At 41.2% G+C, this 25,095-nt stretch overlaps 1 protein-coding gene across 2 annotated transcripts; it reads left to right on the top strand.

Moving 5' to 3' along the window:
- Positions 1 to 3,017: 3,017 nt before the first annotated feature.
- On the top strand, positions 3,018 to 6,817 carry GPX8 (glutathione peroxidase 8 (putative)). 2 transcript variants are annotated; one of them, XM_053969060.1, is made up of 3 exons: positions 3,018 to 3,240; positions 3,864 to 4,125; positions 6,064 to 6,817. In XM_053969060.1, exons 1-3 carry the CDS (start codon positions 3,034 to 3,036, stop codon positions 6,225 to 6,227), a joined length of 633 nt encoding a protein of 210 aa, XP_053825035.1. In that variant the 5' UTR covers positions 3,018 to 3,033; the 3' UTR covers positions 6,228 to 6,817. The 2 variants fall into 2 exon arrangements, with proteins under 2 accessions (XP_053825035.1, XP_053825036.1); XM_053969061.1 differs by lacking the exon at positions 3,864 to 4,125 and having other exon boundaries at positions 6,064 to 6,227.
- Positions 6,818 to 25,095: the final 18,278 nt, after the last annotated feature.

Here is a 25,095-nt window from a genome sequence, read left to right as displayed (position 1 = left end):
ATCATCAAGTCCAGCCTATAACATAACACCACCATTTCAATAGACCAGTCTTTCTTTAAACACCTCCAGGGATAGTGCCTCCACCACTTCCTTGGGCAGCTCATTCCAATGTCTAATCACCCTTTCTGTGAAGAAATTCCTTCTAATGTCCAACCTAAACCTAATGGCTTGAGGCTATTGCCTCTTGTCCTGACACTAGTTGCCTGGAAGAAGAGACCGACCCCCACCTGGCCACAGCCTCCTTTCAGGCACTTGTAGAGAGTGATAAGGTCTCCCCTGAGCCTCCTTTTCTCCAGGATAAACACCCCCAGGTGCTTCAGCCGCTCCTCACAGGACTTGTGCGGCAGATGCATCACCAGCTCTGTTGCTCTCCTCTGGATTTGCTCCAGTACTTCAGTGTAAATTTTAAAAATGAGATTGCTGTCCTGGAGCTTGTTCTGACTGGGCAGCCTGCGCAGCTGGCGCAGGTCTGCAATGCCGGAGCCCTGGCAGCGGGAGAAGGGAAACACCGACACTCACCTAGCACAAATTCCCTGCCGCAGGCTCTTTCAGAAATCCCTCCCGGAGGCCGTCCTCCCTCCACGCGGACGTGTTTCTCTGCGCGCTGACCTGGCCGGCCGTGCCGCTTCTCCGGGGCTCCGCGGCGGCTGCTGCCGTCGTGTGCCGGCAGCGCCGCGCTCCCGCCGCACCGAGCGCTTCCACCTGGAGTGCCCTGTCCGCTCCCAGCCTGCCACCTGCACGCGCGACAGGACACCGAAAACCCGGATTAGCCAAGGCTTAATGTCAGCCTAGTTTAGGTTCGCACTGGTTTTAGTTCGCACTGGTTTTAGTTCTGCCGTGCCCCTACCTAAGAGCAACAGCCGCGGATGCTGGGCTGAGCACGGCTCCAGCAGGCGGTCAAACGCGCCAAGAGTGTGCAGACGGAGGAAAACAGTGCAAAACAAACGTTTCTGTTCAGATATGTACAGCTGAATCAATGCTGGCACAGAAAGCCTGTGACAGAGAAGAAAAAAAAACACCAATAAAAAACCAAGACCAAAACAAAACAAAAAACATACATTTGTGCCACTCATGCACTAAATCACTACATCACTGGCCTTTCATGACCCAAGGCACCTTCAACCACATAGCAACACAGGTTTAGGGGTGGTGGTTCCTGAGAGAGGGACAGGTTGTCTGCCTGGAACCAGGCAGGTTCTCTGATCTCCACCCATAAAAAAGGACTTAGATCTCTTCTGATTTCTGAACCTTCTTACCACCACTGCACTTACTCACGTCATTATTTTTAATGTTATCTTGTACTTTTTAATATATTAAGGGATACTAAGTAAAGATTAAATTGGTCTTTTTATTTGCATTTGTTCAAATTCACTCATAGAGCAATTTGTGTCAGAAAACCATAAAACCTGGAAAAACTATCACAACTTAAAATGTAAGAGCCCAGACAGTATTAAACAACATATTTAGGTTTCCAGACAGATTTTGAACAAGGTTTTAGTTGAGAGTAGCAAAAGGAGACACAATTAATAGAATGGGTTTCTGGGTAATTATTAGGTACACCAGTATTATAATATATTAAGTTTTGTTCATTTGTTTTATTTTGTTCTGAAATAATATTAGATTGCAAACACTTGAGATGTAGCTTAAACATCAGGATGTTGCATGGATTTTCTGTAAACAAACACATTTGTTCTTGCCTTTAAAGTCAGCATTTGTCACCTGTGCTTGCTTGTTGAGTACAACTTTGTTCATCTCACTTCAGCACAGAAGTCTGTGTGTTTTCTTCCCTACCATCAAAACACCATGCTCACAGGCCTCACTGGCAGGCAGAGACAGAGGCAGAAGCCTAACATGTCCTCATATACAAATACAGAAATTTCACAATGTCTCCGAAGCATCTCTCTGTTTTTTAGAACAGTGTGAAACTGTTCCTATAGTCTTGTTAAACAAAATGAATGTGGATTTTAGCTATTTAGAAATCATAGAAAGAGTTGTACATACCACTATGATATTTACAAATCAATGATGCTGGTAGTAATATTGCACTCACTAAAAAGGAAGAAACAACCAGATTCCAGGTTTTACATTCAGAAAAGCCCCTTCTATTTCCATCCTTTAAAATGCATCATCGAAGTGCAGCAAAAAAATCAGGGTGACAAAGAAAACCAACTGAGACAGAAACAACTCTTCAATGGTGGTTTGCACTGGGAGGGAAAGAGAGTAAGCAGAGACTCACAAGCAGCAAAACACCAGTGGAGCTTGGCTTAGACCTGAGACTTTCAGCTAACTCTTCTTTCATGCAGACCTTCAATCTTACCATCTCAGTACAGCTCATCGCCAGGTAGCCAGTAGCAATTAAGAAAGGAACACATTTTCCATTATCATCCCCCCTCTCAATGAAAAAAAAAAAAAAAAAAAAAATCCACATTATATTATCTTCCTTTATGACAGCCTATTACCAAGGAGTTTTTCTCTGCTCCGTGTGCTGAAGAGAATTTTACACAGCTATCCGTGATCCCACAGCAGCTGATGAAATGCAGTGCTGAGTTTGTAAACAGGGTGGTTTCAGCCATCCTGCCTTTTTTCTACCTGAACAGCTGTCCCCCAAAATGCTTCTCCAAGTCTGCCTAATAGCACAGCTGCCTCCTGCAGAGCAGCTCCACCAGAGGCCCAGATGTGCTGGAGCTGTACTACAAAATCACTTTTGTCCCCAGCAGCTCTCAAGGCAGTGCACACACACACTGGAGTATCCCACTCAGATCAGTTAGACAGAGCAATCAGCCTCCTTAGGTGATAGTTAGACCCTTTTCATTCATTTCTTTCCCCCCCTTTCATCCCTCTTCCCCGCAAAAAGATCTCGATACTTTACACAAGTGCTCAGAAGCCCAGCAGGCACTGTGATATGTAGCAGCTCTCTTGCAACAGGGACAAAAATGAGCAGCTTGTTCTTTCCGGTCTGAGCTGAGAGTCTCATGTTTCAGCTCCTCCTTCACATTCCAGGCCTGGCCAGGCTCCTCTCCAAAGATTTCAAAAATGGAGCCTCTCACAACTAGTTATCCTCTGAAATACTCCGTGCACAAAGCCAGGATCTTTGTTGTCTTCCTGTCAATGGTTTTGTGCACCACCATTCTCTGCCTGCTGCAACTCAGGTTTTTTAAACCTAAAATCAAAGATTTTTATTCTTTTGAAGTCAAGGATTCACGAGGAAGAATTATTTCCTTGGAGAAGTACAGAGGGAAAGTAAGTTATTATTTCACTTTTTCTGTCTTGAATCCATACTGACAAAAAATGTGTATGTTTCTAGGTAAATAAAAGGCTTGGTTATGGGAGTTTTTGGCAGAGATTTGTACTAAATTCCTGTTCTTCATACAGGAAGAACAGGAATCAAGTATTAGATCTAGCAAATCAAGAAAAGAAATTATTTTATTTAGCACAAGTCAATATATCCTAAGAGGCAAATTGATGGATTTTAATCTTAGTTAAGAATGTTGGGTTTGGATTTTGGATGTTTATCTAGTAAATATGATTTTAGTGCATGTCCTAATTATCTGCTTTTTTAAATGCTTATATATAAACAAAGCTGTAAGATGAAGTTTATGAGTTTACTATATTTTTAAAAACAGATTGTCTGAAAGTAAATATCTTCAGCTGCTTTCATCTTTATTTGTTTCATGAAATGGTGATCAGAAACATTATGTTTGGCCTTCCGGCAGGAACCATCATAATAATGAGAAATGTCCTTTTAAGATTTAATTGTGATCTCTACAACATCTATAGGCTTTTCCTTACTAACCTAAATAATAGCTAATAACTAAAAAGCTAATAGCTAATAACTAAATTATTCTAACTTTATGTTTCTGAAGGCAACTTTGGTTGTAAACGTGGCTAGTTATTGCCAATACACAGACAAAAATTACATCGCACTGCAAGAGCTGCACAGAGAGTTTGGTCCCTCCCACTTCACTGTGCTGGCGTTTCCCTGCAACCAGTTTGGAGAATCAGAGCCTAGTTCAAGCCAGGAAATAGAATCTTTTGCCAAAGGAAACTATGGAGTAACATTCCCTGTTTTCCACAAAATCAAGATCCTAGGATCAGAAGCAGATCCCGCCTTTAAATTTCTAATAGGTAACTGTTTTCTTTTATGTATCAAGATGACTGTAACCATGGTACTCTCATTGAATCCAGACTGCATGTTTTTGTCAGGAAACACTGAAGTCTTCATAAACTATGGAGAGAAACAGGCACTTAGCATACAATTACTTGCATTTCAATTTGGATTTCAACAATGTGGGCTGAAGAACTTCATCCTGAAAGCATCAGTTTTTCCTCATAAAAAGAGTATGCTCTGACCAGCCCAGCTAGAAACATCCGTTTTTGTTAGAAATACTAGAGCTAGGAACTCCCACCTACAAAATCCCATTACAAAGTATGTGATTTTTATTAAAAAAAATACTTTTCTTATGGACAAAAATGTAGTTATGGGGGTCATAAAATTACCAGAAAATTTTATATAAACACATGCAGATGAGATTTTTAGCTGGGTCCTATGTCCACCTTTATGTAAACTGTATTGTAAAGCAGGTTTATATATATTAGTTATATATAACCATTGATTTGTATTAATTTGTCATGTCAACTTCAGGACCCAGCCTGCAAAACCCTTCATGAATACAGGGAGCATTTTACAGGCTTAGGACCTCATATTCTCATAAGCAAAATTAAATTCTCTCTACCTTCAGTTGACCAAAGATCTCATAGACCCAAAGCCCACTTGAAAAGCCTTTCTGAATTTTCCTGAGCTTTGATCAGGTTTTGAACCATATTGATATGTGAAAGAAAAAAAATAGCTTAAACATAACTCATTTCTAACACACCATTTTACCCAGAAAATAAAGTAGCAGAGAGCCAAACCTGTATTCCATATCCCTGCCTTCAGAGTCTATTTCACTTTCTTATAGTGCCTCTTGTCAGAAAACTATTTCAATATCTAAATGAAATCTTTCCAAAACACTTATGTGCTTTATCCCCCATGATACTTTCTATGAACTTGAAAATTATTTGTATTGAGGAATCATTTAAGTGGCCACCATTGTCATTATAACTGTGTTTGTTCCTACCTCCTCTTAGGCATGCAAGTAAAAACCTCAGGTAACTTTGTTGCCCTGAGTTGCCAGATGTGCACCGGAATTATTGAGGGTTTTCTCTCAGTTCTTTATAGAAAAGACTAGAGCACAAAGGAACCCGCTCTGTGTGATGAATCCAGACTCTATATATCAGTGCCATCAATGTTAAACATTGATACCTATAAAGAAAAAAAGTTTTACTCAAATTTTCTTATTTCACATGCTGTTCACCCACAAGAAGGAGAAAGATCCTTTGGTACTTCAATATTCTGAAATAGTTTTTCTCTTCCTGCATTCCTGTGTTTCACATTAAATTCTTGTGCATTTTCAGTTGAAGTATCTGTTTTATTTATGTTGCTGTTTTGACAATCAGAAGGCTGAACATCATGCTATACCACCCTCTTGTGCCTGTGACTACTAGCAACAGGATGGCAACAGCACTGTCCAATAATCTAGTGCAAAATTAGTCCATTTGCAGCACAAGTGTGGTGCCAAACTTCAAGCCATTGCTTCAAAAAATCAGTTGAGGGTTCAGCACCGTTCCCAAGCAAACACTTATTCTCCAGTCAAAATCTACTGGACCTTTTTGTGAAAGCAGCCTAATTAAGCCATCGCCAGTACAACTTCCTGCTCCCATCTCACTTCCCAAAACTGACATAAAACTAGGGAGTCCCTGAATAAATATGCAGCCCTTGTATACTCTTCCCTAGGAAATATAGCATAGTAAAAGTAAGTACTCTTTAACAGTTTCACAGGAAAGGGGGAGCATCATTGACTTCCAGCTTTTCAGATCATTAGCAGCAATCAGTAAATCCATGCTCAGACTACTAGCAAAGAATATGGTGGGATTACTTCTGCATAAATAGTCAAAGAATCAATGCAGGGCCTGAAGACAATTCAAGATGTAAGAGACTAAAATCATCTGATTTAATCCTTACAGATTCTTCAAAGAAAGAGCCTCGATGGAATTTCTGGAAGTACCTTGTCAGCCCTGAGGGTAAAGTTGTGAAATTCTGGAGACCCGAAGAGCCAATGGAAAGTATCAAACCAGAAGTAACATCATTAATCAGGCAGATTATCATGAAGAAAAGAGTAGACCTCTGAAATGGCCATTCAACACCATGAGTATACAGCCTTTCTACATGCTTGAGAAATGTTGCTAGAATCTAAACCATCAGGTGATTTTGCTACTCTTTAACTTTGGTGTTTGCAATTTGTCTGTTATTTCTGGATTGGCTCCTGCAATGGCTTCTAGAACGACTGAGGCTACTGACACAGCGAGGCACTCACTACTTTGCAGGCAGGGACCACCAATTTGCATAAGAGGTTTATGATTTCTTTTTCTGAATTGCTGACAATAGCTAATTAAAGTGGTCACCAACAGGTAGATAGTTAGAAAGAAGTTTTATTAATAATTCACTTGTATTTACACAGGTTTTTCCCCCATCTACCAGTAACACAGAGATTTTATATTCCATTAACATGTAATTGCCCTGTCATGAAACACATGGGATTCAGAGACATCCATGGCAGGGCTTCTACACACATATGTAACTGAAGATACCAGCTTTGCAATATCTTCTCAAGGAAGACTACTGAATTACAAAGCTGCCAGTTGCAAAAAAAAATTGTACATAGAATATAAAATTATTAAAAGAAGAAAAAAAATTAAATAAAGTTTGCTTGCTGCTTCATATTTTGATTATTTTACATTTGAGTTTTCCAACACATTTATAGTCTTCAACCTTCTCCATACATTTGTGCTGCAGTACAGTGCCTCAGATGTGAGCTCCTCTCCTACTGGATTCTTTCTCTTCTGACCTGGATGAAGACATGGCCTGTGTAAATATTCATGGTTGCTTACAGAGGAATTCAAGGGGCAACAAAAGTCAAGAGCCTGGCACTCTAGCAGACATCTTTCTGAGACAATCCAAAACAATGCTCCCCAGCCACCCCTCTCTCATCTCTAGAATGAAAAGTCAATCTCCAGTAGAGATAGAAGGAGATGCAGGCTCATAGCTTAAGCCCCAGTCTTTCACCTTTCAATCTCCTCAGTCCTGCATGTAACTGCTAACCCATTTCTAGTTCTGTTCCACTCTTCCATTACAAACTACCAAGTGTTTTGATTTATCTGTTTGAATGAAGGGAGATAGAAAACTTGAGTAAGAAACCTCACTCCTTCTGTCCATGCCTTGAAGAAGGGCTGAGATAACAGGAAAGAGAAAAACCTGTGTCTCAGTAGAATTTTCTATATGAAAAGGATGGGTAGAATTAGTGCTGCTTTCTTGTAATACTAACCCTGATTGAAAATACCTAAAGTGCTTCAAAACTTTTTCCAGTAAAGACAGCTGCACAACTGTATTAAAAAGGTGAGAAATTCGAGAGCAATTTTTTAAAATAGTTTTTTTTTTTTCATTCACTTATTGAATTAATTGAGAATTTGACAAAAAAATCTATGAAGATTGAGTAATGATAATATGTGAAAGATTAAACAAAGTCACTCTCAATAATGACAATAATGACAAGCATCTTTTTGGAAAGGAACTTAATGCATGACAATTTTATCCACTCAAAATTTCAAAACTCAATTAAGGACTGTGTAAAAGTTTCATTAGACCAAATGAGCCTGCTGCTGGTGCTTTAGTACAGCCTCTGCACTGTTTGCCATTGTCCTGCAAGATTCCACATCAAATCTGTCAATACAGTTCCTATTTTTTTGCTGAGGTCCTGCATTTTACTCCTGTCTCCTCCTGCCTGTACAGTGTGAGAACACATAGTGGGACATGTCAGGTGATTTTTGTCACATGTTTCTGCTGCTTTGATGGAGCAGGAAGGGAACTGAGATATGGACCCTCTCCTCTCACTGGGAGCAGTCAGTGGTCCATGGAATTAAGTGTCAGGACACTGTGTTTTGCCCATAAGGGTGGATATCTTAACTTGAAAATGTACAAGTCTAAAACATGCATGTCCGTTCATGTGAACTACCAAAGCTCCCGGATTTTTGTATCACTGAATAAACAAGGATAGGTATAAAGAAATGTTGGGTGCTGTTAGTGGAAGACCCAAAAAAAAAAAAGCCTGTTTTAGTCCTGGTGCTGCCTGAGAGTTATTCAGCATAGGGGAAATGTCACCTGGGTCCTTAAAACACTCAAGATAAACAGTAAGGTACGATTTTCTTGTTTGAAATGGATCAGGAGGGAAGGAAATATGTACACCTTGTTTGTGACTCACTCACTAAAGCTCATATTGTTTTTCAGAGGACACTGTAATCTTGAATATCTCAATGCCAGCATTAAGATCAAGTATCTTTCCTAGTATTCAGAAATAGCATGTGATTAGCAAACAAGTGGACGGAATTACTTAACTCACAGCTTCCTGAATCACATTCACTCCAGAGTCCTAGAGAAAGAAGATTTTGTCTGAGAAAACAGTTTTGGAACTTCTCATTCCACTCTTTAGTCACAATACAGTACAATTATCTTCTGAAGAAATTTCAGTATAGGTACCATTCAGTCCTGATTCTACACAAGTTTAAGGTTTTAAAAATTTACTTCTAATTAACATTCCACAAATTAACATTTTTCCTTAACAAAAACTCCCTGTGTTGGGATTACTTCTATATCATGAGACATGACAGTTCTTGCAATATAATATTAGGGCAGATCATTAATAAACTAATCACTCCTTTCTTAAAAGTATGTTACCAGTTATCTGGTAAAAATGAAGCATCTTTCATGGCCAAATCTGCACAAACTTGGAAAGGAAAAGAAAAAAAAAATTAAACTCAGAATATTGTTATACAAACAAACATTTGTCTATAGCCAAAAGCCAAGAAAATAGTGTGAATGCATGTTTATATAAATATCTACTTAGAGTCAATTTAAAATATAGCATATAAAAATATAAACTTCAACATTTTAAACAGATTGAAACCTATTTCTTGGATTGTTGAATAATCCCCCCACTTTAAGATTAAACTTCCCTCCTATGATGCTTAACAAAGGTCAGTCCATGAGTGTTAAAGTTATTTTATTTCCATTTGAGCATAACCTATTGCATCTTTTATCCTAACCCTTCATTCCCATCTCAAGCTTCCTTTACTCCTTAGGTCTGACATATCCTTATTTTCTCAAACAAATACCATTGAACTGTGAGCTTCTCTTTCCAAAAAGTTGTATGTGAGTGAAAATATTCTAAATCCATTTCAGTCACCAGTAGTATATGTTCCTGTAAATTCAAGTAAAATACTTGTTTGCTGAGCCAACAGATGAATGTTCCTTCAATATTTAGTGGTGTAAGAGAAACATACTCACATAGGGTTCAAACCTGAACCTGTTACTTAATATTTACATAATCCAGTAGGTTGTTTATAAACCAGTTGGGGAAGCTGTATAACTGGGTGAGATACACCTGCATTTACTTCTATACTCTCAGTTATACCTTATTTTAAACCCTGCATTCACTCAGTCTGCATAACCTAGTGCATCTCCCTTCAGCCAGGGGAACCAGGCAGTAACTGGACCAGCTAGGGACCAAGGAGATATTTAAACAGCAGTGTTTATATTCTTGTCTGGACTGCAATGTGCTAATCTGACAGTGTAGTCAGTTGCTGGTGTGTGAGGAACAGCTAACTAACAATACACTGCCTAATCACCACACGCAGCAGTGGGATAGCTGTGACTCTGCACGCCTTCACCAACACTGGTGCTCTTTCTCTTCACAGTCCAAGGCACGTACAGCAGCACCTAGATAAAACAAGTAACAACAAAGAGTGTCTTCAGCACTCTGTAGATGCCTAAAGGGCGAAGAGGAGGATAAAATTAACACTGTGTTGGCTGTGGCATCAGGTTTGGAGAAGCTCACAGTATAACATTAATCAAAAAGATCAAAGTGTTTCCAGCCTTTATCCTTCCACATATAGTGTTATGTCCTGTTCACACTGTGTGGTTGGTGGGACTATGCACAGTTGTTTTAATGCACTGATGTTAACAAATTAAGTTATCTGGAGAAGCAATGAGAGAGGAAAAACTCTAAAACTGACTTCTTAAATCACATACAATAGAAAGGTAATTATTTTTCAGTTACAGTATTTAGGAAGTTAGTGAAAGTGACTTTAAGCTATTGAGGACTCTAATTAGTCAATTAAAAGCAAGCAAACAAAAAAACAAGAAACACCTCTCAAAAAAACGATCAAGTTGCATTTGCCAAATATTACTATTAAAAAATTAAAGTCAAACTTAAAATGCTTGTGAAGTTTTTAGGTGTGCTGCTTTTGCTTTAAATAAGCTCCCAAGAGCTTAAAAGTTTTTTAAATATTTGAATTATTTACCTGGTTCAGTTATTTTAAAACTTCCTGTTATCTTGGTATCTAAAAGTAGATGAACACCAGAGTCTAAAAAAAGAAAAAATTCTTACTGTTGTTGGAATAATGGAAAGATACAGGATACCACTTGTATTTGCCTGTCAATCAAAGAAAGCAATAATCAGGAGAAACAAAAGATTTCTTATACAAAAGTAGTAGCTCTCCATTTTGATGACCAAGGTATGTGGGAAGAGAGAGCAGCTGCATGCTAGCTGCTGTCAGAACTTCAAGCAGCCAACATACACTGCCATCCCATCACACACAGTTGCACCACCTGTATGAATTCCTGCATGAATCCCAGCACCTTTTGAAGGAATTGCCTTGAAACAGCAGTGAGCCAGCCCTGCAGCTGGTGACAGTATAGCAGTGACTGCTGCATTAGGTACAGCAGTCAACTAGCAATACACTGCCTTCCAGACACAGAGTCCTTATCAGGAAGATGCTTCCTGAAATAATGTGCCTGGAAATATTCCTTATTTTTGACCTAAATTCAGCATTATTCACCTGTTTTAAGGTTCATGTTTCATGTGTATATATAGAAGTTCAAACAATATATAGTGTCAAGAGATAAATGTCACAGGTAGGTGTCTGATTCAGGAAGACCAGAGTAAGAGCAATAGCATAAACCCAGTGCGTGTTTATCCTAGGCTGCCCAAAAGGAATCGGATAGTGTTGCAAACAGTTTCTCATCTCAGTTGTAGGAATACCTGTATAATATGTTACCTCCACTGGTTAATTTGTATCATATACACTTACTCCAGTCCTTTTCTCTGTGGGACATTTGCTTATGGCCGCTATTGCAGCCCTGCCCTTACTCTAGATGAGCCCAGAGTCAAACCCGGAGTAGTCAATTTCATTTTGAAATTAGAATTATCGTTGCTTACTACATAGTCCAACTTACCTGTAGGTTACAAGCCACAGCATATGTCTCTTTACAGACGCCTAATGGAGAACAAACAAATGTTTCAAGACTGAAGGTTATGAATTTAGTCTAGATAGAGGTAAAATTTTACCTCCAACATCCATTTTGATTGAAAATCCTTTGAAGTTGCTCTGGAAAGGAGGTACTGAGTTAGACACTTTGTATGAAAGCCAATTAATATTGTATTTGAAGCCTTCATTTTGTTTCTTCGGAATTGGTCTTAAATCACTCAAAATAAATCTTAACTTGATACAAAACAAAACATGAAACATTTACTTCCTTGAGTGCTGCTGCTGTTAGCAGCCACAGAAAGTACTGGCTAATTGAGGTCTTCTTGTTCCTTAGCAAAAAGGCGGCCACCTCTGAGTTTTCCGTGATGCTTTTGAATGAAACAATATGGAGTGCAGCTAGCAGCTGTGGATACATCAGGGACAACAGCCAGCTAACATGCACTGCCATACTGTTACATTCTCTTCAGTTTTGGCCATTAGCTCCCCTTCACCACCAAACCCAAAATTTTGTCTCCCAGAGCTCAGTCGTTGCTCACTTCAGCAACACAGCTTTTACCTAAGGGGTTGCTTACATAAAATACATATGTTGAAGCAAAATTCTCAGCATGCTAGGGATTACATTTCTACACTGTCATATCTAATGGCACACTATTCATCTCCTGCCTTGGGGTTTTTCAGTGTGGTCAGTCCCAAGGACACCTTCACTTCCCACTCCATCAGTTTGTATGTTACAGTCTTACCTGGTTTTATGATTTATGTCAACTCCTTGAGACACAAGCTGCCTGTATTTTACCTATTGATTACTGTTCAGCAATTATTTTTGTGATTAGTAAGTTTCCTACCCAGGTTCCTACTGTGCTTGTGAGTTCTTTGGTGTGTCCTTTATCATATACCACCCTCTAAATGTAGGTAACTGAGTTTGCAGTGCCAATGAAAAGAGAGTTTTGCAAATCTATACAACCCCTTCAACCAGGTCAAGTAACTTTTGCTTTTAAAGAGTAAGCAGTCCCTCTAGTGCACCAGGAGAGAAGCCCAAAGGTGTTTTTGTTTCCTCCCCTGAACAGATGTCAATTGACCATAACTTGTGGGGTTTTTTTTTTTTTGACATTGCAGATGCTATACTTGAGAAAGTGTCATAAGGATTAATAGAAAAGAATAAAAATTACATGTCGTGGGGTTTTGTTTAAAATCACCTATTTTCCATAGTTTCCTTTCCTCCTTCCTTCCTCTCTCCCTCTGTCCCCCAGAAATGCACAGTGGAGCTCTCAGTTCAGTGCGTACAAAGGAGTGCAAACGTCTGTGCCTATTCTTACCTTCGCTGCTCTCCATGGGCTTTGCTTTCTGCTCCACTTCAGGTCTTTTCCAATCGTTCTCTTCGCGTCATGCTTGGAAAAAACACCACAGAGACACAACACTTAGCAACCGCGCAGCTCCGTTTATTCACTCTAAATCACCCTTCATCCAGCCTTGCTGCTGGCGAGGCTTCCCTGGGAGCCACGGCCCCGGGACAGGGCAGAGACGCCGAGAAGGACCGGTCCTCCGCAAGGCACCGGCAGCCCCTGCACCCCACTTGTTACCAAAGCAAGTTCTCATCCCTCCTGTCGTCCTCCGGGCAGGTTTTTCTAATTTCCGCTCCGTCTTTGCCGGGGCTGGCTGAAGCCGCTGCCGCCACCTCAGAAGAAGTACCCTGGAGCAGGATCCCTCCCAGGGGGTCGGCTCTGGGCAGGTGCATGGAAAGCAACCCACTCTCACGGCAACCTGTACGGAGGGAAACTTATAGCCCGGCCAGCCCTCGGGTCGCCGCTGGAAGGCGGTGCCAGCTGCTCCGCCACCCACCGCACCGTTCCCTGGCGCCGCACGCCGTCCTTTAAGCATCCCGCAGGCGCGCCCACCGAGGCGGGAAGCCCTGTCCCGTCCCGCCGGCGGGACCGGGCTGCGCGGTGGCGGTCCCGGCTGGCGGCAAAGCACCCGGCGCGGCGGGTCCCGCGGCTCCGCGGGCAGGGCGGCGGCGGCGGCCGGTGCCAACGAGCCCTGGCTCGGCATCGGACACGGGCAGCCCGCCAGACCGACACCCCGGGCGGCCGACACTTCGCCGAGGCCGCTGTGTCACCGCCCCAGCCGTGCCCCCTGGGGCTGCCCCGTGGCCGTGCCACGGTCTGGGGCTGCCATCATTCGGCTCCTTCTCCCTGCCTCGGTAGTGGGGCTAGGGCAACTTCACAGAATCACAGCTTTACAGAATCACAGAATCAATTAGGTTGGAAAAGATCTCTGAGATCATCAAGTCCAGCCTATAACATAACACCACCATTTCAATAGACCAGTCTTTCTTTAAACAACTCCAGGGATAGTGCCTCCACCACTTCCTTGGGCAGCTCATTCCAATGTCTAATCACCCTTTCTGTGAAGAAATTCCTTCTAATGTCCAACCTAAACCTAATGGCTTGAGGCTATTGCCTCTTGTCCTGACACTAGTTGCCTGGAAGAAGAGACCGACCCCCACCTGGCCACAGCCTCCTTTCAGGCAGTTGTAGAGAGTGATAAGGTCTCCCCTGAGCCTCCTTTTCTCCAGGATAAACACCCCCAGGTGCCTCAGCCGCTCCTCACAGAACTTGTGCTGCAGGCCCTTCACCAGCTTTGCTGTCATTCTCTGCCTGTCTATTCAGCACATGCTACACAAACCCCCTCACGTCTCACATCAGCTGTTCCCCACTGCCACTTCGCCTGCTGTGAGGTGAGGAGCCGGGCACCGCCGCACAGGGAGCAAGGCCTGGGGGGCAGTGCCATTCTGAGGCACCCAAGCCAGGCTGCCTGAAACTGAGGGTTGAATGCAGTGCCGTTTTGTCAGACAAAACTGAGCAAACGGCATCGCAGCCCTGTACACACTCTCCTCTAACGCAGGTCCCCAAGCTCAGAAGTGAACAAAACCTCACCACTTCGCCACCACCTTACACAACCAGACTCCAAAAATAACTTGCTATCATTTGCTTTTACATGACAGGCAAAGAGAGAAGTTGCAAGAGAAAGTGTGAAGAATCGCTTAATGCCAGCAGATGAGTTGTTTATGCACGTGTTTTATGGAGTTCGCATGCCGGAGGGACAGTACACATACTTAGGCACCCACTTTATCTGAGAAAACCTGAGCACAAGTTTGATAGGAGAAAGGTGAAACATGTTTTTTTTGAAAGATAGTTTAGTTAAATCGAAAGATATAAAAAGATAAGAGTTACTGGAACATGTAACTTGTCCTTTTTTCAATGTGAGTTCATAATCACTCTTTTCAGTTCTTGTCATAATGTCAAAATTCGAGGTGACGCCACCTAGGTTTTCAAGAGACAGATGCAGGCAGACACATAGCATGTAAAAGAGTACATTTTTCCCATTTCTAGCTTTTGGATGTTAGAAACAGCATTAAAAGTGTTATTTTCTAAGACTAAGAAACAGAATACCACTTTTTAAAATATGCTGAAAGTATTCTTCACTTTTTTACTGTTTCTGAAAACCAGGAGAGATTTTTCTAATTTTCCGTTGGAAAATAATTATTTGAATCAATAAAAAAAATTATTCTGTAAAAAAAGCTTATCATATAATCTCTCATTTCCTACCTAATTCTACTTTGCAGCTGCACAGTTCACATCTGCAGAAAAAATACCGTGTAAACAAGACCGAGGACTATATTTTTGTTGATGTATGTGTAATAAGCAATAATTAAATATCAGTCGATGGAACTGTTTTGCCGAAACAAAGTAAAACTATTCAAAAAACTGTCACCTTATTACCTCCCTTTGTGCTGGTAAGGACACAACTAAGCACATCCAGCATACAAAATGTCTGGGTCACTCAGCACCTTCTTAATGCTTTCTCTAAAACAAACAGCACACAAGGCTCTGCTCGCATAGCTTCACAAAGGATTGCTTGCAATGCTTCAGTTGCTCGTTTAACTGAATGTGAGTTTTTTCCTACAAGACTTAACGTTTAACGAGCACGGCCAAATATCGTCACCCTGCCTAACAGCAGACTCTGGCAAGCGCTGCAAAGCCAGCTCGCTTGAACACTCAATAAATCAGCAACAATCAAGTGAAGTGAATTGAACTGTTACCTATCAGACCCGTGTTTGAGGCTCTTAACCACCCTTTTTCTCACACTGAAAAGTTTCTTTCAGATGAGAAAACCTGCAACCGTGCAGTTTACATGATAGTGGGAGGAAAGAGGTTGCATTTGAGAACGTTATGACTGTAAACTAGAATAAAAGTCAAAAGTCCTTCAAAGTCAACAAGGTTTTGTTCAAGTGAATTAGAATTAGAATTAATTAATGCTGAGCAATTCAGTAAAGAGTAAATAATCTGACCCACTGCAACTGGTGTTACAAGCAGTGATTCCTACCTATGAACCTTCAACTCATACATGCACACATGTGCCATGAATGGACTATAATAAAAGATCTGGATAAAATTTCTACTTAACACTGATTAGCAATGAGATATATGCCAAGATATTATGTTTGGTATATGATATTATGTTTGGTAACAGACTTAATGTAAGTAGCTCCCTGGGTGAAATCAGTGGTAAATAAAAATAAGCAAGAGTGACATGGGGAAGTCTGAACTTCATTGTGTTTGTGGAGGAGGATGTGTTGGATTGTCAGGAAGGTATTATAACACCAGGGATATCTTTGATACATTCTTCTTCACTGGAAGCACATGATATTCTGGAAATTATGTGCTAGATAAGAGCTTTGTTGTCACTTTGAGATTGTAACTGAAATTTAACCAGAGATTTATTTTAGAAAAATTGTACACAGCTAAGTGTATCACTTTTATAATGCTTCCAGCATCTCACTGATATGTCTACAAAGTGAAATTAAGTAATCTGAGTAAAGTGTCCTTATTTCTTTCTCACCATGGATTCATTTTATGTTCCTCATTATGGAACCTATACAGCCAGCTCCTCAGTTATTTCACTTAAGTACTAGAAACATGGCTAAAATTTTGTAGTTCATTGCAAAAATATTCCCAAACTGGTATGTAAGAAACCATGTAGTTTGTCCTCACTGGCAGCAGATGGTGCTGATATGTTGTGCCTGGTACTTCTTTGAAAGCTGGTATTCAGATTATCAATACCATGGTAACATTGCTTTATCTCATCCATTATCCCCAAGGTCTTTTACTATAAAATTGTTGTCATTATCATGTGTCAGAATTTTTCAAGATAAAATACAAGTTTGCAGTTTGAAGGTGAGGTCTGGACATCAGCAGCAATACTCACAACAATTAAGCACTGACTTGAAACAACACGTTTTAGGAAAAGTTGGATTCATCACATCCAGGCTGCTAGACAAGGACCACTAACTCTTTTAGGACCCAAGCATTTAATGATATGAAAGTGAGGATGTTCCTTGCCAAATGATTGCTGACAAGATGTGGTGGTAGCTTACACCAGGTCCTGGCAAGTAGGGAAATCTAAAGAGCTGGTCATAGAACATTGCCTTCAAATCAATAGGTGGCAGATTGTCTCCATGACAGAGAAAGAGAGAAGTGAACAAAGCTAGTCTTTAGGTAAGTTCTTAGGAAACTTCTGCTTACATAAAAGCCTACTTTGAGAAATCTGGCTAGCTAAGGGGCACAGGGACTTAGATAGCAAGGGCATATTGGATACTTACCCAGAGATGATGTTGTCACTGCCTGTGACACCCAGGATAAACCAAGAAAGGTGTAACAAATTGTGTTAAGACAAAGATTACTGTTTAACAGTGTGAGGAGTCTGGTTAAGATTTATCACCAGTTTGAGTTTTGAAGTAGGTGGGAAAAAATTGTTGAATATACAGAGGTGAAAATTTGTTTTGATTTTACAGTTGCAATTGAGAGAGATTTCTGGGAACTAAGGCCTTCAACTTCCTGCCAGAGCAAAAAATTATGTCCCAGCTTTGTTAAGTGCTCACTGAGCAGAGATCCTGAGATATGGGAACAACTTAATTTTTCTTCCTGTATTTCTTCACTGTTCTCTCTAGATTTTCAGCCAGTATACCAGAAAGATCTCAATCTTGTTGCCTGATCAGTGCTTAAGTTCCTCTGAGTGGGTTAGAGGAACAGTTCTCACAGTGGCACAGACAAAGCACTGGGCCTTTCTAAGTGGCTGACAGTGTAGTAGATGGTGGTTTTCACTTATTAAAGGGGAGTTTGACACTCAAGTATTTCTACCTGCAACAGAAAGCAAAGCAAGAAAGGGGAAGGAAGGAATCAGGAAAGAAATGGGGACTCAATTCATGTGGCTGTTCTCATCACATAATTTCACACTGCTGTGAGCAGCTGTTGTTTATACTCCAGAATGAAATATTGTTGACCAGGTAATTGGAATATTCTGGCAATGAACTCAAAGCTTCCTTCTAGCTGTACAATGAACTCAAAGCTTCATTTTAGCTGTATAAAGGAGAGATAATTAAGAGGACAAGAGGAGGAAATAGTTCCTGCTTCTTTGCTGAGGCTTACATTAAAACTAACACTTAACATCTCAGTCCAGTACTCTGCTCATTAGAAATGTCCCATTACATTTATCTTTGCCTGCACAGTAAAAGTGATTGTGAACTTGAGGGGAGTGAGCTCTAGAAATAACTATCTACTATTGCCCTTCAGATGAACCCCAACACTCAAACATTAAGGAAAATTACATCTCCTATGCAAATAAGTGAGAAAACAAAGAAAAAAATCATGTAACTGTTACTTGTGTGCTGCATTCTGTCAGAGCAAGAACACATTATGTGCATAGACTGGCATATAAAAGATTGAAAACTATCTTTATACAAATTTTCTGACTACTTATATACAAATTTTCTGACAAATTTTCTGACTTTTGCCCATTTGTGCCACACTTTTAGCTTTGTATCTAAACCTCTTTTATTTCCAACACTAAATTTAGCAATAGCGACCCTAGTTGGCAAGCATATGAGAGTAGATCAAAGCTCTGTTTGGCTCAGGAAGGAATTTGTTTCACCTGTAACTTTCTGGTTTTTTTGGTTTAAAAAGAGAGAGGTGGAAATAAAAAATGCCAAGAAAACCAGGGCACCAAAGGATAAGTGCATTTTGATAAATTATATTAATTTTCATGTAACACACAGTTGACTCCCAGGATTTTCAGTTTTAATGTGACCTTCAGCTTTCATAAACAATAGTCTATTTCTTCATCAGCACACTACAGTAACTTCCTTGTTTTGCTTTTCCATGGACAGATCAAAAGCTGTCCTGCTAAGTCATCCATCCCAGGCCTTTCTGCTGAGTTTCACTCTTCAACATGTTCTCTTTTTTTTTTATGCACACTACTAATTCATTTCAGCACACCACTGCTACAGTCTGAGTCAAGGCTTCCAACATATGGGATCCTGTACTGGCATTAGAGTGCATACAAGGTAAAACTACATTTTGTTTAGCTTTGGATAAACTCCAGCTGCACAAAAGAACCTCTGGGTTCATTGCCAGCTGCCAACTGTGTGGCTAAATAATATTTCATCCTGGAATCCCGAGAGTCTGGATTAATAAACTGCCAAAATAGCACTCAGACATGGTTCTTTCCAAACCTTCTCTAGCAGCTTCTATTGACAGCACAATACTTGTTTCTGTATTACTAGTACCAAAATTCTGTATGTTATTGTACAGTTAAGTATTGCAAAAAGTAATTACTGCTCTGAATAATTATGAATTGCAGCTATATCCAAGGCTTTAGGCACCTGCTGTAGGTGATTCCTCTCATGTTGTCTTGGACACAGGGCAAGGTTTCTAACATTCTTTCCTGGATAAGAGTAATTAACTACACAGCTCAAAAAGCACTGTCATCTCTCAATGCAAGCATGTTTCACTCAAATAATTGCTGACAGGTCCAGCTTCAACACCTGTGAGTTACTGAAATTCTGTTGTATCTCCATATGATTTGCCATGGAAATAAGTCCCTGGTTTCACTTCCAAATACTAATATTTAGGGAATTGTTTTCAACTGTATTTTCAATATAGTTGAATTCACAATCTAAGTTTTCAGTTAAAATGGTTTTTTAGGTTTGTTTTTCTGTTTCACTCTTTCAAAACTGATTCATTTACAATCATCAGATCAAAATAGATATTTACAATCTACAAATTTACAAAGATCATATCCCTCACCTCCCTATTGAGATAAGGATTTCAGCAAACCAGGTGTGCAGTTTTTAGATGACACAGATTAAGTCATACTCTCAGCACTTACAAACTTAATGTCTAAGAAACCAAATTTGTACCTTACTCTGTAGGAAATGCTAATCTATTTCAACTCTTCCACTTTTTTACCCTCTAAAACCCTTCCTTGATATTCAGGGTGTAGGTATAGGTCAAATAATCTCTGTCAACCCACAATTTGTAAAATCGTTTCCCCTCACAAGAGATATAAGTCCATTCCAGCTCCTCTCAGAGACACTAGTCCTGCAAAGACCTTGGAACTGCTGGATTCCTGAATCCACTCAAAGGCCCACTGAGACAAAGGAGACTGTGAATTTCACTTGGAGATACAAATTTGATTGCAAAATTAAAAAGAGAGGAGCACACTATGAGCATACACAAAAATGGAAATATACTAGAGACAATCAGACCAAACAATAATAAAATTGGTATAATTTTTCTTCCATAAATATCTCTGTATCTGTTTTATTAATAACACCTTTCACACAAAGAGGCCAGTATGAGAGATTCAGCTACTGATTTTAGCCTCATCTCTCCCTTTCCTGTTTGTTTTGTTGGTATCCACTTGCTCTGCACTGCACATCTCAGAATATCCTGAAGCATGCGTTGCCCATTGCTCCAATCATATGAAGGTATATTTGATAGCTCTAATTAGACTTCTGAAGAATAGCATATACAAATGCTGAGTGCCTACCTCTTATCACCTATGCAATCATCCCTAGGGCACCAACCAATTGCAAAGAAAATGGTACAAAGGAATTGCCTAAGAGAAAAAAGACCTTATTTAGGACTATTAGAAAGCTGAGCAGTGACATGTCACGAGTTCAGTAGTGATTTTTTTGCACTCTTGACGTCTCACCTTGAAAAATGGTGCAAAATGTCCCAAGGCCAAAACCTGTTGGAAGTCAAACTGAAATATGTTAGGAAAGTTCTTTCATCTTTTTCTGCCTGAGATCCACCTGAGTTAGGGAATTACAAAGGCACAAAGCTTTAGTGACAGAGAAAGCCCATTAGAGTATAACGGTAGGCATGTTTAGTCTGCTTTCAAGAGAAAACTCTTTGCAGCCAGTAAGTAAACTGAAAAGTAAACTTCTCAGGCATTCAACATCAGCTGAAGGCTGGTTTTGCCATAAACCCAAGTAGGTCAAGGGATCTGCCTGGGAAATTCAGTTTTTAGGAGTAAATGGCAGGATGGACATTGTCAGATTTCAATGGATGTGCTCAATAAAATAGCAGTTATGTCCCCACCAACCAGCAAGAAGGAAACACAGGTTTTCCTAGGTGCCGTGGGGTTTGCAGAATGTATGTTCTAGATCACAAACCCTCAGATCTTAAACCCTCTCCATCACGTGACATTAAAGAAGAATGATTTCAGGTGTGGTCCTGAACAACAGTATGCCTTTGAACAAATGAAATAGAAGATTGTTCATGAAGTAGTCCCTGGGCCAGTCAGGACAGGTTAAGATGTGAAAATTGTGCTCTACACTGCAGCCAGACAAAATGGTCCTTTCTGGAGTCTTGGTGAAATGTATCCAGGAGATTCGGGGATGAACCCTGGAGTTCTTGAGTAAGGGGCGCAAAGGATCTGAGGCTTTCTACATTCCAGCTGAAAAAGAGATCCTTGCAGCTTATGATGGGATTTGAGCTGCCTCAGAAGTGATTGGTTCCAAAGCACAGCTTCTTCTGGCATCCTGACTGCCAGTGCCTTCTACGCATCATGGCTACGTGGAATGAATGGATTGCTCTTACCACACAGCAAGCTCAAACTGGAAATCACCCAGGGATCTCGGAAATCATCACAAACAGCTTGAAGGTGAAATTTTTGGATTAACGTCACCAGAGGAGGAAAAGGTTGCACATGCTGAGGAGGTCCTACACTACAATCAGCTGCCAGAAAATGAAAAGCCATGTGGTCACTTCACAGATGGTTCCTTATATATTGTAGGGTCCTACACTATTGAGGGACAAGGTGGATCCAGTCAGTTCACAAAGCTGAAAGTTGTCCAGCTGGCTTTAGATATCACTGAATGAGAGAAATGGCCAGTGCTCTACCTCTACACTGACTTGCCCATGGTGGCAAATGTTCTGTAGGGGTAGCTGGACCAATGGAAAAAGACCAATTGGCAGGACAAAGGGAAACCCATCTGGGCTGCAGAAGTGTGACACCTCTGCCCAGGTAGAGAAGTTGGCTGTAAAGTACATGATGTGGGTGCACAATACCCAAGAGTTGGGCTACTGAAGAATGGAAAGGTGGATCGAGCTGCCAAGGTTGAAGTGTCTCAGGTGGATCTGGAGTGGCGTGACTTATCTGGAATGGTGAATTATTTCTGCCTCAATGTACCCATGATGCCTCAGGTCACCAGGGAAGAAATGCAACATCCAGATGGGCTTGTGATCAACGGGTGGACTTAACCATGGACACTCTCTCCCTGGTTATCCCAGTCTGTAGCAGATTGGTAACATCACACTACCACAAACCCACCAAGGTAAACTTTATGTGTTTACAGTGGAAACCCTAGTGGATGGCCCTTAGGGAAGAAGTTTTGGGTTAGTCCTGCCTCAAGCAAAGGCAAATACACCCATGGGATTATTTTTGCTCAAAGAAGTCGATGCATTTGATGGGTAATGCAGAAGGACAGAAACAGGATGTGTATTTCAAGGAGGCTTGATTTTTGGGAAGAACAGTGTGTAATATTGAATTGTATAAGATTGGTTACAGAATGACACTGCCACTGTAATGCCATAACTACCATGGGATGGACCATATGATGGACTGCTCCAGATACACCAAGTGTGAGCTGATGCAGGTCATAACTAGCCAACAACACACAAGCCCTCCTGCTGTCTGTCTTAGGCTGGAAATGGTTGTGTGTATTCTATTCCTGTCTGCTAGAGGTGGAGCAGTTATCTTCTGTTAATTGGGCAGTTTTCTTTATCTCTTTCACAACCAGTCCTCCCTCCGGGGGCGGGGGCGTATCTTCTGTTAATGGGCCATTGACTGTCACTGCATGAGTGACAAAATTACATCATCCCATTGTGAGAAGCTCTGCCCAGAGGGATGAGCTAAGCATTCCTACCTGAATATAATCAGAAATCTGGAAGACCAGAGCCACCCTTTTCCACTGGATTCACAGAAGAGCAGCCCTTTCCCACTAGATTCCCAGAGGAAGACCAAGCCCATCTTCACCACCACTGGATCTTCAGAGGAAGACTATGCCCTTCTACAGGATCACTGCTCCAACAGAACCACATCTGCCACTCCAGGAGGATTGCAGCCATCATTCAGTGGGACTGCTACCAACACCCTGACCCACAGGGTGTCAGGTTGTATTCAGTTGGATTGTATTACTGCACTGTTTATTTTATTTTTAAAATTTTTCTTCCCCAATAAAGAACTGTTATTTCTGCTCCCATACCTTTGCCTGAGAGCTCCTTAATTTCAAAATTATAACAATTTGGAGGGAGGGGGTTTACATTTTCCATTTCAGGGGAGGCTCCTGCCTTCCTTTGCAGACACCTATTTTTCAAACAAAGACACTCTAGAAGATGTCTAGGGAGGATAGAATCCACAGTCATGGACTACATGAACTCAACAGACATCTTGAAGGGACAGCCATTGACTACAGAAATCATACCTCTACAAGTACATTTTTATCTCTGTATCTATATAGATAGACATATGTATGTATACATATACAGATGTATATGCCAGAGCCATGTGGGTGTGCCTAAGTTTTTGTAATTAACAGTTTCCACGCATTCCCCAGAGATGCGGGCAGGGCCTTCTTAGTTCCCATGGCAACACTAAAAAAAAACTACTAACTCTAGCTAAGTACCGATATTGAAATGCTAATTAGCTAATTGCTCTGTTTGTTTTCTCTAAACTACCTGGAGATAACTGGCCTCCCACCCCTCCACGCTGCCATTCTGGGACTAACATGCAAATAAAAACCCCTTAGGATCATGGGAGTATTTTTAGGAGATAAAAAGGACTATAAATCAAAAACTGAACACAATAGAGGAGTCTAGACAAATGCCCTAGCTGAGGAAGAGAGAAACACATCCCCTGATTGACTTTTACCTGTCGCCATCACCTAAGAGGGAATAGAGAAGCAGGGAGACAGAGAGAAAGCCCTGGTGCTGCCACCACGGAAGGAGCGGGGACAGCTGTTGTTCTGGACTTCAGCAACAGACTCTGCACGCCACGCCTCCTCATCCTCTGGCCACCGGTGTGCCACAAGGAAAGAATAAGGGACAGCTGCTGCTCTGAACTTCAGTGACAGACTCTGCATGCTGTGGGGGTGAGCTCCATGTTGGGCCCCCTGCCCAGCTGATCTTTTTAATAAAGAGCTGAACATTAATAAAGGCATTGTTATGAACAGCTTCCAGGTGTTCCCCAGAGACGCGGGCAGGGCTTTCCTAGTTCCCATGGCAACACTAAAAGAAAACTACTAACTCTGGCTAAGTACCGATATTGAAATGCTAATTAGCTAATTGCTCTGTTTGTTTTCTCTAAACTACCTGGAGATAACTGGCCTCCCACCCCTCCACGCTGCTATTCTGGGACTAACATGCAAATAAAAACCCCTTAGAATCATGGGAGTATTTTTAGGAGATAAAAATTAATATAAATCAAAAACTGAACACAATAGAGGAGTCTAGACAAATGCCCTAGCTGAGGAAGAGGGAAACACATCCCCTGACTGGCTTTTAACCGTCGCCATCACCTAAGAGAGAACAGACTATATTAGGCTCTGAGAAGCAGGGCGATAGAGACAGAGAGCCCTGGTGCTGCCACCACGGAAGGAGCGGGGACAGCTGTTGTTCTGGACTTCAGCAACAGACTCTGCACACCACGCCTCCTCATCCTCGGGCCACCGGTGTGCCACAAGGAAAGGAGAAAGGACAGCTGCTGCTCGGGACTCCAGTGACAGACTCTGCACGCCTCCTTCCTTTCGGCTGCCTGGGAAAGCTACAATTGCAGGGGCGAGCTCTGCGTCGAGCCCCCTGCCCAGCTGATCTTTTTAATAAAGAGCTGAACATTAATAAAGGCATTAGCCCTGTTCATTTCAGGCATTAGCCCTGTTCATTTCAGTTTTTATCTGCCAGGTAGGGGGAAGTAAGGGATTCTCACATCGAAGAAGGAAAGATCCATGAGTGCCATTTTGGTCTCTGTCTGAGAAAGCTACGTGACACTAGGTCTGCTCAAGTTAGACTCCATGAGCATTTTTTGTGTAATCATCCTCTTTTATACATTGTTGTTAGTATGTATTGTTGCTGTAAATTTTCATCCTCTTATCTCATTTTTGTTTCCAGTAAATTGTTATCTCAGCCTGTAGTTCTGCCTTCTCTCTCCCTCCCTCCCTCTCTGTCTCACTAGTGTGTGGCTGAGGGACTGGAGGACAGGGAGCAGTTGCGTGAATTTTAATTTCCAGCTGGGTTTAAATCATAACCCTCACAGGCAATTGCAAGAACAATTTACTGGGTC

Source organism: Vidua chalybeata, chromosome Z (assembly GCF_026979565.1).
Source record: "Vidua chalybeata isolate OUT-0048 chromosome Z, bVidCha1 merged haplotype, whole genome shotgun sequence".
NCBI classification, from domain to species: Eukaryota; Metazoa; Chordata; class Aves; order Passeriformes; family Viduidae; genus Vidua; species Vidua chalybeata.
Note: the sequence above shows the minus strand (reverse complement) of the source record. Positions and strands in the feature narration are given on the sequence as shown.

What these genes read in the sequence shown, in the direction of transcription:
- GPX8 (XM_053969060.1), top strand. Translation starts at nt 3,034, where the DNA reads ATGGAGCCTCTCACAACTAGTTATCCTCTGAAATACTCCGTGCACAAA. An exon ending in TGGAGAAGTACAGAGGGAAA is followed by an intron (nt 3,241 to 3,863) that starts GTAAGTTATTAT and finishes ATGTTTCTGAAG; the next exon opens with GCAACTTTGGTTGTAAACGT. An exon ending in CGCCTTTAAATTTCTAATAG is followed by an intron (nt 4,126 to 6,063) that starts GTAACTGTTTTC and finishes TAATCCTTACAG; the next exon opens with ATTCTTCAAAGAAAGAGCCT.